Source organism: Sitodiplosis mosellana, unplaced genomic scaffold (genome assembly GCF_009176505.1).
Source record: "Sitodiplosis mosellana isolate CC-2019 unplaced genomic scaffold, AAFC_SMos_1.0 Smas_scaffold_6150, whole genome shotgun sequence".
In the NCBI taxonomy this organism is placed as follows: domain Eukaryota; kingdom Metazoa; phylum Arthropoda; class Insecta; order Diptera; family Cecidomyiidae; genus Sitodiplosis; species Sitodiplosis mosellana.
This window is the reverse complement of record NW_022601391.1, coordinates 3,776,754-3,789,169: the sequence shown is the minus strand read 5'-3', so window position 1 is coordinate 3,789,169 and position 12,416 is coordinate 3,776,754. Positions and strand designations below refer to the sequence as shown.

The following is a 12,416-nucleotide window of genomic DNA, read 5'->3' as shown; positions in this document are numbered from 1 at the left end:
ATTTGTCGATAAAATTTATACCTATCACATGGGAAATTGATGCTAAACTCCATTCCGGCTATTAATAATGTTAAAAGTATTTCAAATATTTTTTCACACCAAGATATTTGAAAAAAAAATTATCCCGAGGGGTAAAAATCCGAGAGGTAACAAAAAATGTATGACCCAAAAATAAAATATTTGCACGGAAACTTTAATTTTTTGCTTAAATTCTCCGCTTTTTCGTCATAAATTTTGATAATAATGACATTTCGAATCAGTTTTCGATTAAAATAATTTTTACATATTTTTACCCCTTGGATTTTTACCAAGAGCTCGTGGTAAATTTTACAACAAGGTGGTGAAGCGTGATTTTTATTTTAATCAAAAATTGATTCAAAATGTTTTTAATATCAAAATTTATGATGAAAAAGCAGCGAATTTAAGCAACAAATCGAAGTTTCGGTGCAAATATTGTATTTTTTGGGCATGGGTGTTGAATGTCATTCAACGCCTCTAAGCTGTAGACTTCTCTCTCCGGCTATACGGCAAACAACAGAACCAACACTGAAAATGAAAATGACATGTTCAATTGTGTTTGTTTCGTTAGTTTCAACTGTGCCGCTACGAGAGGTCACTTTTGTCGTTTCTTGTTGTTATTTTATATGTAAAATCAATGGTATTAGACGAGGATGTTTTTGGGTCATACATTTTTTGTTACCTCTCGGATTTTTACCCCTCGGGATAATTTTTTTTTTCAAATATCTTGGTGTGAAAGAATATTTGAAATACTTTTAACATTATTAATAGCCGGAATGGAGTTTAGCATCAATTTCCTAATGTGATAGGTATAAATTTTATCGAAAAATTTGGTCTTCTGACGAAAATCCGTTTTACCCCTCGGATTAAATTTATCCCGAACAACATAAATTGGCCGTAAATAAATTTCAAGTCCTTTTGTACAACACTGTAGACAGGATCGAGCGAACTCTAAATCGATTACTCGTCAAAAATCATGTGTAGTTTTCTATGCCATAAATGTGATTTTGTATGTAGATTGCGGCCATTCGCTTGGTTTATGAAGAAATGTGGATTTCAGACAAAATTTTTCAGAAAATGTGTGTTTTGTCGTTCAAGGACTCCAATTATTTTTGAAAAATAATAATAGTTTGCCTGTACCAAATTCCTGAAAAGTGGTTATTTTGAGTACTTCCCATACAATAGTACCACATTTGACAAAAAATCAAATTTCATTGAGTTTGTGCTCGAGCCCAGCTCGAGTACAAACTCTGAGACCTTGCACACGGTCAGCACAAACTCGAAATTAAACGAAAATGACCCCAGAACATCAACATTCGGCCACTGAGATGGAGCCGCCATACAAAATTTGACAAAAATCGAACTTTGCTGAGTTTGTGCTTGCCACCAGTTGTAGCACAAACTCTAGGATTTTGCATGGCGTCAGCAAAAACTCCAAATTTCATGAATCTGGTGTCGGTTCTTCATTTTTCCAACCACATTTACCTGACAAAAAAGGGAAAAATAAAGGTATGACAACGATTTTGATTCTACGACCTCTGCGAAATACAACATTTTCATGTCAATGAGTAATTTGTGAGTCCGGGTAGAATATGAGTGAAAAATGCTGATTCTTCAATGATAATTATTTATTTATTTGCTCGCTTCGTCACAGAGTCACAAAATCAGAATGTATAGTCTAGAGCTATTTTGCATTGATAATTGTATCAACACATCGTTATTGAATCAATTAAAACGGAGACTTCCACTTTGTATACAATGCATCCTAAAATCGTGCATTTGCTTATCTTGTTTCCATCGTATCATTTACAAAAATAACGAACCTCGAATCGCATCACAAAAAATGACAACTTCAACATGTCGCATTCAACAACGGTTATCAGCACTACTATGGCATATGTATATTTTTGAGTAAATTTAAAAAAAATTACTCTTTTTCGTATTCATTGAATTAGTTCAATAATTTTTTTTTCAATAATATAGAATTGTATGTTTGTTTGCAGGGAAAATATTGCCATGAAATGAAGGGGAAAAAATGATTAGTGTTAGCAAAAAACTTGGCAAAACTCAAATTGGGCTAGAAAAAAGCATAAGGATCTGGCATGTACTTGAGTATTGAATGTATGAGTTGTTGATAACTCAACTTTCGCTTCGACGACCGAACTCCTCGAATCAGTTATCAAGTCGCCTCATGAATTTCAAAAGCCACAAGATCATTAGGTTAAAATTTTGTAACGATAATTGATTGTGTGGATTCATCATTAAATTGCGTTTAAAAAATGATGTTTGTTGGAACTTTTCCAGTTCGTGTGTGTTGTTGATACGATCTATGGTGTGCGCACTGCGCAAACAGATATGGAGTGCAGTCATTACTTTTTCTGTTGAATTGACAAAATTCATAAAGCCACAAACGAGCAGACATCGATATTATTATTGTTAATACATGTACAGAGATACATCTATGATGTGCTGTTGTTTGCCATTTCAATAAAGGATGACAATAATATTTATTTCTTCCGATCATGGACTTTGGTAATTGAACAATAATATCACAATGTCTGGCTAAATATATATCATTTGAGCATCCATTTGAGTGAAATGCCATAAACGTAACATTTAAGGGAGAAAAAAATGGTTTTTATTGCCTGCGTTTTTGCCATCTGGCACTTTGCACGTATTTCAAAACATTCGGTGCGGCTGAAATTTTTATAAAAAAGAAGCGAGTAAATCTACATATACAGCGATTTTCATCGAAATCTCTTAAATAATAAAAGAGCGTACGTAAGCGCAAACGCTCATCGTTTGAACCGATGGCGGAGAGCCTAGCGCGTATCTTGCAAAATGACAATCATAAGCACACGGAGCGAACATAGCGGTGGCGGTGACCGAGGCACTTATGTGTATGCGCGCATGTGTATTCGTGCGCGTATGCGACTTATAAAATCATATGATCAGTCAGTATGTCCAAACAGTCAGTGAGCAAGTGTCATTAGTACGAAGTGGATTCGCCTTTTGTTTAGATTTTCCCCCAAGTCGTTCGTTAAGAATATTCGTGTTCAATTACACTCTTCAACCAAAGAGAATCTCGACTTATTGTCGGTTGAAATACTAACAAAGTGATTGCCCATTGTATAGGATAGACATAGTGAAGCGGAAAAATTCGCGGCGCTTGACTTTGATTCGAGAATTCGTCGAAAAAGTGTTTTCCTTTGAAGCGACTGCGAACAGAGGGTAGGTCAATAATGAAAGAATTGTCAGTAGTGGCAAACTATTCAACGATACGCGATAGTCGTGGCCCGTAATTTACTTTCGTATTTCATCGAGAGAGAAATCACAAGTGCAAGTGAAAGAACGAAACCTTGAAAAACTCCCACGAATATTTGTGAGGACTCCGAAACTGAATAAAAGCGTTGTTTCTGAACTCTTTTTTAAAGCTGTTGCTAGAGAAAATTTGGACATTTTTTTGCTGTCGATTTATCCCGATTTTCCTATTTTACGTGAACAATTGAAGTAATGCCAAATAAGTGTAGCAAAGATTGTTTGGGTATTCGGTACCGTACGAATGGTTTGCATCAAACGTGGAAGTGGCTGCATCAAACGATCGAATTGCACGAATACTTGATTTCGATGTCATCGTCTGACAGAGACATCGTTCGCGTACCTGCTGTTGTTATGCATTGAATTAATTCACCATACCTCATTTTCGATTCAATTCCACGGTGTGCTATAACAAAGTGTCTTAAGAACTTACACAAAGCAATAAAAAGAAACAACAAAGGAAAAAAGAAGAACAAAGGACATTTTATTGAATACGATCGGTGTTTGCATACTTCTCTCTAGTCGATAACAAAATTACTCATTTTTCCTTAAGACTTTTGACTGATTCAACCGAAGATTTTTGAAAAAAATTTCGATTTCTAATTTTGATTAAAAAAAGACATTGAACATTAGCATTAAAAGTAAATTTTGAAAAGCAACTCAACTTAGTGAAAACATTGAATCCAAAGTGAGAGTAATTAAATTGGGTGTGTGATAAAGAATTTGAACTGTTATAACTGTAACTGTTACTGTGAATTTAGATTGCGTAACGGTATAAAAAAGAATCAAATCACGTTTTGGTAATATTATAATTCGCAGTTCGTGTGTGTTAAATGAAATTATCAATTCAACAACGCATCAACACGCGCCGATTTCATACAACAGAAAACTAACACCTATCGTTGGCGAAAACAGGAGCTATTCGTATTCGACGGGATCGAAGTACACAATTGAGTTAAAACAGAGAGAAACAAAAATAAACGACTCAACACACACAATTTTCGCTTAGCGCTTCCGCATTACGTTTTTACTCCAGTTTTTGCGTTGTTTTCGCAGCTGCGTACATAAAGATAACTATTACATACCATCAACGCACAGCAGAGCGCTATCGCATTTCTAAGCTACCACAGAAAATAAAGAATCGCAGAGTACACAGCTGAAGCTTGAAAATAGACATAGAAAATGGCTTCGACATTGTTCATGAACTGTGGTACCAAAGTCCGCTCCGTTATTGGTCACCTATCGCCGCTTTCACAACAAATAAATGTCTCAGTAAAATTCCACCCGAATTATCAGAGCATCCAGAAAGCGGTCGTTGCTCACAATTATTCGACGACGACGACGACGACAACGACATTGTCGGACGGGAAAAACAATGCGATTAGCAATGAACAAGTGAATGCAACACCGACCGCCAAATCTACATACAAATCCCGGGCCATCAAAGCCGTTCCGGATAACGAGATTAGGAAATCGGTTTTCATCTCCCAATCGAATGACATCTTTACAAATTTGGCACTTGAAGACTGGTTCTATCGCAATTTCGATTTCACAAATCATCATGTACTGATGCTATGGGCCAATGATCCGTGTGTTGTGATCGGCCGTCATCAGAATCCATTCGACGAAACAAATGTGTCGAATTTACAGAAGGCTGACATTGCATTAGCACGGCGTAACAGCGGCGGCGGAACGGTTTACCATGATCGCGGCAACTTGAACATGACTTTTTTTACACCGCGCGAACGATACAACCGCACATACAATCTCAATATTGTGACGCGTGCATTGTTCCGCGAATGGGGCATCAAAGCCGATATTTCAGCACGCGACGATATTGTGATCAATGATAAAAAGGTAATTACGCATTTCTTTGCATCTAAGAACGTTCTGATCATTTGAGCTCAGCATGATATTCAGCTACTGTGTGCTGCGCGACACGTTTCATATTGCCGTTTTCTCGCACTGACCGCATACGTGCATTCTTGGCAACTTCCCTCTAAATTTGTGTCGACCATCTTTTTTTCACTCTTCTATTTTTGTGCGCCTTCATTGTTGACTCGAAGGAGAGTTTGAGACGTGGTGTTGTGTGTGGCTTAGAAAAAAATGAATGCGTGGCATCAAGGCATGAACACACGCAAATAACCGTCAGCACAGCCATTTTCATTTATTTGCTTTGTGCTTTCTGTTTCGTTCTCCAAGGCGCAAACGCTATTTATAAATTCGTTATATTTGGAAATCACTTACGATTATCACCGCATTTCTCGATCGTGCTGAGCTTAGCGATCGTGCGACACACTCAATCAGATAGCAATATCATGCCATGGAATTTTATAGGAGCGACAAAAATGAAGTAAAATAATTGAACGCAAGAGCTCACTCCCACTCCAATAATGGCAAGAACGGGACACATGCTTACCATTTGATTGATGACGCGCTAGATGCATGATAATGAATTGAATCTCGTGCAATATTGACGCTTTTCTTTTATATTACCAGTAATTACACTTGCATTGTCATGGAAAAAATGTCAATGCCCATAAGATGATTTGAAAAATGAACGAAAGTGATTTTAAACGTACTCATCAATTTCCATCTGAATTTACTTTAGATTTCCGGAACAGCTGCTAAATTGGGGCAACCAAATGCTTATCATCATTGTACACTGCTCGTCGACACCAATAAAAACAACATTAGAGAAGCTTTAGTTAAAGATGAGGTAAAAAAAACCGTGCAAATATTTGATTTATTTTTTACCGTCTTAATTGCCATCGAATTTTTCTAGGCTGAAATTGTCACTAAAGCAACACAATCAGTACGGTCACCAGTAAAAAATTTAGTCGATGTCAATCGTCACGTCAACTTTGCGCAGCTTCTTAGTGCTGTGGGGTAAGATAAATACATGCATTGATCTCTAGTGAAGATTTTTCAAGAAAATGTATCTTTTTTGTTGTTGTTAATAGATATGAGTTTCTGCGAACATCGGCGACTGAGTTACATGATGGTGGTCGTCATTTGATGATGAAACAACGTGGATTCCAACTGATCAATCCAACGGAAAAATGGTTCCCCGGTTTGATGGAAATTCGTGACAATCTTAACACTTGGGATTGGTGCTACGGAAAAACACCCAAATTCACCGTCCAAAAGGAGATACAGCTAAAATCCGAGGAAAAAGATCACAACGTTCAATTGAACATTTCTGTTAATGCGGTTAGTTTCAAATTATGCAGACAAAAGCAGTTTATATACGAATCCGACGAATCATTTTATTAAATCAAATTCAAATTTTATATCAACAGGGACTCATCGAAGGGATCACATTGATTGTCCCGAACTACGATGCCATACCGGTTGTTTCAACGCTCAGAGGCACACCATACACCGAAGAACATCTCAACAACATCATTATGGCACTGAAGGGCGTCAGCGGTGATAATGTCAAACACGCCATGAATCACTCATTTTAAAGCTTGTTTTTAATTGTTTTACTTTTAATTTTTTCATTTACTAAAATAGCTTGTAATAAACGATTTTGATTTTTGTATTTTGTATTTTGACCTGTTAACATTGAATTAATTCAATCAATAAATGTTCTTTTCCTCTTTTTTTGGATGAGCAAATTTATATCTCTGTGGCTAAGAATAAAAGGGATTTTTTCTCTTTGTATTTTTAGAAAGTGAAACATACACATTTAGATTTATTGAAAGCACATCGTAAAAAATATAATATTTTCACTTAAATAAATTGCCAGATTTGCCAAGTCAAAGTCGAGGCTGGTCCGAGCCGAATTCGACCAAAATGACTTGGTTAACATGGAGTGGTTTCACTTTCTAAACTCGTTGGGTCAGGTCGGATCCACCTGCTGCACAAGATCCACTTCATGTTCACAAAAATCACTCTTACTTTTAGCCACTCAAACGAACTATTAGTTATATGTATACATAAATGAAAAAATAAATGAAATTAAAAAAAAAATCTTATGCGTTTTCGGCTGAATTTAATGGTAATAAATAAATAAAATGAATCATTGAACTAAAACCGTGTAGCTGTCAGTCATTCCTGAATTCTCTTAGGATGAAATTACCAATCGAAATACTTTCAGATTTTAAGCAATAAATTATGACATTAAAAATTGAAAATGTAAGTAAAAAGGTGAGTATTTCTCTAAAATCTAGTGAAATCATATTTGAAATATTTCTGGCCTACAAATTTTGTCTCTCTCTCTCTCTCTAAAATTATTTAGAAAAAATGACTGTCCTCTTTTCATTTTCATTCTCTGTACAAATGCTTCCTTATTTTCTTAACAAGTTTTCAGTTTTTTCTGTAGAAACTGTGATTTCATTCGATTTATCGAAATGAATTCACATTCAGGGTTTAGCAAAATGACTATACAATTGCTCACAATTGGCCACAACTATTTAAATTCCTACATTTTGAAAGTGGAAAAAATTCTATATATCTCAATATATTATGCAATGACAAAGCACAATTATACAGTACCCGTCAAATGTTTAGACTGGCAAAAAATGTGTTTTCTCAAATAAAATGCTGTTTTTCGCAATGTTACCAAATATGATGATGAAATTCAACTGAAACGGGGCTTTGAACGGATGGACCAACGAGCAAGAAAGACGGACAGTCCGTCCTTTTGACACCTTTAATCAAGAAGAAATGAAGAACATAATATAAAAAATTTCGGAAAAAATACCCACTATTTGTGGAGGTTATTAGATTTGGTATTTAGTTGTGCTTAGTTCGTATATTTTGCACGAAAGCAAGGATATGTTTAACAAAATCAGAGAATCATTTCAGCATAGATATTCAATTTTCTGATGAGATCTAAGTAACTGAATGCAGTGGCTGCGAACGTCGCTGTGAGTAAATGAGCTCTCTATATTAAAGCGCGAACATGAGAGAAGAGAGGAGAGATGAACGAAATATGTCGCATTGAATGATGAGAGTGAACGTCTCTTGATACAGTGTCAGTGTGGCGAACACTTACTCTTTGTTTCTTGGAATGTTTTTGTTTTTCACACCAACAAAATAATCAAATATTGTTTTGTTTATTTTTCGAATGTGATTTTTTTGCTTGTGTTTGTGCTGCCAACCAATTTGTTAGAAGAAAAAGAAGAAGGAACAACAATTCCAAGAAACAAAGAGTAAGTATTCGTCACACTGACACTGTGTCAAGTGGACATTCATTTGCATCGCTCGATGCAACACATTTCGTTCGTCTCTCCTCTCTTCTCTTCTTTCGCACGCACACTCACTCCGATTATGTGTAAGTCAATGTGTATCAAAGTCCGCGCTTGAATGTAGAGCGCTCGTTTACTCACAGCGAAGTTCGTAATCACTGCATTCAATTACTGAGATCTCATCAGAAAATTGAATATCTATGCTGAAATGATTCTCTGAACAAAATTACGCATATTTCCAGAAATAGATAGACACTTTGTTCTGAACATTTAGTATAATGTTCTCTAAATGATACCCTCTGCCTAAAAATTACCAAATATATTCATTTCCAAAAAAGTGCCTAAAGTCGTCTGATATGCACTGTCCAGTGTCCACAGCAAACCAATGATAAGATCAGGCTCAAATTTGGACAAAGGTAGATTGTATAAGCATGACAAAAAAATATTATTCCGAAAAGGCCATCAACGAATATTTCACAAATCCCGGGTATTTTTTCAGCAAAGTGTAAACAATCAGCCTGCATTTTTTTTTTAAACTATACAGTCCATATATTTTTTTGATAAAACATCGAAAAACAGCATTTGGTATGATAAACGGATGGTTTTTTTTAAACAATTTAAGATCGTAATTTCTTCATTTTTTTTCAATAGTTTAACTTTTATTGTGTCAAATTAAACCCAATATTTATTTCATTGTTCATTTCTTTACGTAATTGTTTTTTTTTTCAATTTCGCGCATACGCACATACATATGTACATTAGGGTGTTTTTCATAACCTGAAAAAGAAAAATGGTAGATTTTAAATTAAAGAGAACAGAATTCTGTATCAATTAGTGGTGCAATCGATATTCACACCTCCCGAAGCAAAAAGACTGCTTCTTCCATTCAAATGTCTAAATAACTCTCGCTCCGAAGCGTTGAATAAATTCTACTTACCGTGATATGATGCATTGAACAAGTCATATCCAAAGAATGCGGCGACATTGTCAAACCCATTGTGATCATCAAATAACGTCTATAAAACCACTCATGTACTGCGTTAAATAAAGTTAGACACCTTATAAACCTTAAAATAGCCCACTAAGTGCAAGGCTTGAGAACTCTAATAAACTATTAGAAAATATTTGTTAAAAAAAAAACTTTAATGCTAAACGCTGGATTTTGATTTATGGATTGAGTGGAACGCCGTCGTCGTCTGGTCGTCGCAGCAATGCTGGATGTATCGGAATGTCAAGCAGCGTGCAAAGACCTAAGTAAATAGAAAACAAGCACACAAATAACAATTAATTCAAGCGAAAACCAAATCGATTCCATTTTTCAAATGAAATATTAATAGATAATGAACCTTTGTACATGATCAGTTTGGCTGCTGATATGTCCCGATGACAAAGTGATTTGAGCAACTTGCGTGATTGTGCAGCGTCTTCTGTTCCAGCGTTTTCAGCGGCATTTGGTTGCCAGGTTTTGAAGAAGCGTTGCTTCTTTGACACCAAACGTCCTGAATTTCGTTGGGTTAGAATGGCTGCAATAGCATCACCTTGGTCGCGCATTTCCTCCCATGTACGCATGATTTTCCGTTGCATTTGCAACACTCGTTTGCTCACGTTCGTATAGATGGTTCTCGGAAGTCCAACACGTTCATCTGGTTGGCAATCGTTGCACTTCTTGTATCGTTTGCTCTTCGTCCATATCGGGAACCGTTTGACGCATCGGGCACAATGTTGCGATGTCATGTATTCATCCACCAACCGAACGACACAATTGCCACGTCTTTTGAAGGCTGCACTCAGCTTGCGAACGCCTGGACACCGCACGTACTTTTTGATTCGGATCGGGCAATTTGTTGAAATTTCGGCTGCTCCGATGTTGATGTTAGCTGTCTTGAAATGTACCAGCTTACCGGCGATGAGATCAATTGCACGACGCCATTCAATGTGTTTGTCCAAACGTAAGCGTGCATAGTTTTTCTGACTGTATGCCGCGATACCATCTTGGGACATTCGCAGGCGATGTTCGATGTAATGGCGCCAAGAGATATTCCGTGGCGATGGTGTCTGGCCAATCTCTGCGGCGATACGCTTGAGGTCCGCTTGTTCGTCATACGTAAAGACTCGTGTCATTCGGTCGGCTTTAATATTGCGCGCATCTTGTTTCGATTTCTGATGGTATTGTTTGAACGAAATCTTCTCGTTGGTCTGAAAATAAATTGCAACACAAGTGAATTAACACTTCTTCTTCTTCTTCCTTTTTTCGTTTTGTAAATACTTACCTCTTCGCCGGTCTTTAGATCGAGGCGGACCGACGCAATAAAGGTTCGCATGCCTGGATCAATTCCCAATGCATACGCGAATTCGTTTGCGAAATATTTTCGTTTGATTTCGGCCTCTTCTTCATCAGTAACAGTTTTGCTCTGTTTCGGCAATTTGAATAACACCGACGCTGACACACCATCTGATATTATCGAATCGCCGAATTCCTTCTTATTCTTGACTAACTTGATAATTTCGTCCATGTTGAAAAACAAACGCCAGCCTCCTCTCTCCTTGAATTCAGTCTGTGAGATGTAGCGCTGTTGGACTTCGCCGTTTCGTAAGACTCGAGAGCTTTTTGTCCGCGGCATTGCTTTGACGCCCTTTAAAATGTTGTACAATGCATCTGTATCAATTTTCACGTATCGGCGCTGGAATGTGCACTTCGGAATGACTGTGAAGGTGGTGATTTCAGGCGGCTCTGGAAATTCTGGCTGTTGCACATAGAGCGGATATTTTCGGAACAGATTCCAACTTTGGCGTAGATTGGCAAACGAGAGGTGAAAGTTATGAATATCACGCTGTATATTAATGAACATGAGCAATGCTTGGAACCAATTGAGTTCAACGAATTCTCTGATGTTGAATGGGTGTGGGTCATCTGGTCTGTAAGGTGCTCCAATCCAATACAGCTCCGCCAACAGTATTTCCAATTTCCGTATGGCATTTGCATTGCCACGCGTTGAATCTCTTCGGTTGTATGGTGTAGTTGATGGCATTTTTGATGTCGTCACCATCGAATAATTCGTTCAACTCGAGATCTCCACACAGACACATGTGGTTCAATTCGTAGCAACGCATTTTGAAGAACTTTCTCAAAACGCTGTTCGCAATGCGTTTTGAGGTTGGTTTGCACGTTTTTTGCATATTGCTCGTACAGGTATTTGAATGTATTGCCGAAAAATCTGTTCGTTGGCCATGGAAACCATTCGCCGAGAACGTTGATAACCATTTGCCGGAAACCTGGGACCATAAACATTCGATCATTGGTGTAGTTTTGCCGGAGCACACCTTGGAAGCACATTTAGATGATTTCATCGCCATCGGAGTTGAAAAAGTCGTTGTTGAAATCATCGACCGCCGTATTAACCTAACAAGAACAATGGTTTTTTTTGTTCAATTTGGATGAATCGAATCGGTTCAAGATGGTCGTACAAAATGGAGAAAAGAGTGAAAATGTAAAAAAAACTTACCAGATATAGTGAGTATAGCGTTGCCATGATGCTCATTTCCCCAATCACTGTTGTCAAAATCAGCCGATACGGTTTTTGGATGATTGTTCGTAGAGCCAGTTTCACTGTTGTGAATCTCTCATCGCTTCCACCGCGAGCTCCACAGGCTCCACGGGCCATGATGAATAGCTATTAAACAAAAAAAATTGAACAAATTCATGAGAAATTGCGCACAATTTTCACTAAACACTGACTAATGCCCGTTGTAAGTGGTTCGGATTTAATTAAATCCAAAGATTTAATTTTCAACTTTGCGAAAACGACCAAAAAATGAAAGCTAATAAGTCAAAGCATAAAATTTGGGCGAAAACAAGAAAAACTGGCCTTTTGAGTACACCCG

At 37.2% G+C, this 12,416-nt stretch overlaps 2 protein-coding genes across 2 annotated transcripts; one reads left to right on the top strand and one right to left on the bottom strand.

Annotated features, from left to right (window-relative positions):
• Positions 1 to 2,241: 2,241 nt before the first annotated feature.
• LOC129574206 (lipoyltransferase 1, mitochondrial-like) lies at positions 2,242 to 6,959 on the top strand. Its single transcript, XM_055455821.1, has 5 exons — positions 2,242 to 5,193; positions 5,948 to 6,055; positions 6,122 to 6,225; positions 6,300 to 6,549; positions 6,639 to 6,959. Exons 1-5 carry the CDS (start codon positions 4,519 to 4,521, stop codon positions 6,804 to 6,806), a joined length of 1,305 nt encoding a protein of 434 aa, XP_055311796.1. The 5' UTR covers positions 2,242 to 4,518; the 3' UTR covers positions 6,807 to 6,959.
• A 594-nt stretch (positions 6,960 to 7,553) lies between these two features.
• On the bottom strand, positions 7,554 to 11,883 carry LOC129574205 (uncharacterized). The gene is made up of 4 exons (XM_055455820.1): positions 10,805 to 11,883; positions 9,881 to 10,730; positions 9,472 to 9,784; positions 7,554 to 9,311 (listed from the first exon to the last, which is right to left on the bottom strand). Exons 1-3 carry the CDS (start codon positions 11,579 to 11,581, stop codon positions 9,702 to 9,704), a joined length of 1,710 nt encoding a protein of 569 aa, XP_055311795.1. The 5' UTR covers positions 11,582 to 11,883; the 3' UTR covers positions 7,554 to 9,311; positions 9,472 to 9,701.
• Positions 11,884 to 12,416: the final 533 nt, after the last annotated feature.

Coding starts and splice junctions, on each gene's coding strand:
- LOC129574206 (XM_055455821.1), top strand. CDS start 4,519: ATGGCTTCGACATTGTTCATGAACTGTGGTACCAAAGTCCGCTCCGTT. Junction 6,056..6,121: donor AAGCTTTAGTTAAAGATGAG/GTAAAAAAAACC, acceptor GAATTTTTCTAG/GCTGAAATTGTCACTAAAGC. Junction 6,226..6,299: donor CAGCTTCTTAGTGCTGTGGG/GTAAGATAAATA, acceptor TGTTGTTAATAG/ATATGAGTTTCTGCGAACAT.
- LOC129574205 (XM_055455820.1), bottom strand. CDS start 11,581: ATGGTGACGACATCAAAAATGCCATCAACTACACCATACAACCGAAGA. Junction 10,731..10,804: donor ATCTAAAGACCGGCGAAGAG/GTAAGTATTTAC, acceptor ATTTATTTTCAG/ACCAACGAGAAGATTTCGTT. Junction 9,785..9,880: donor CAAACTGATCATGTACAAAG/GTTCATTATCTA, acceptor CTATTTACTTAG/GTCTTTGCACGCTGCTTGAC.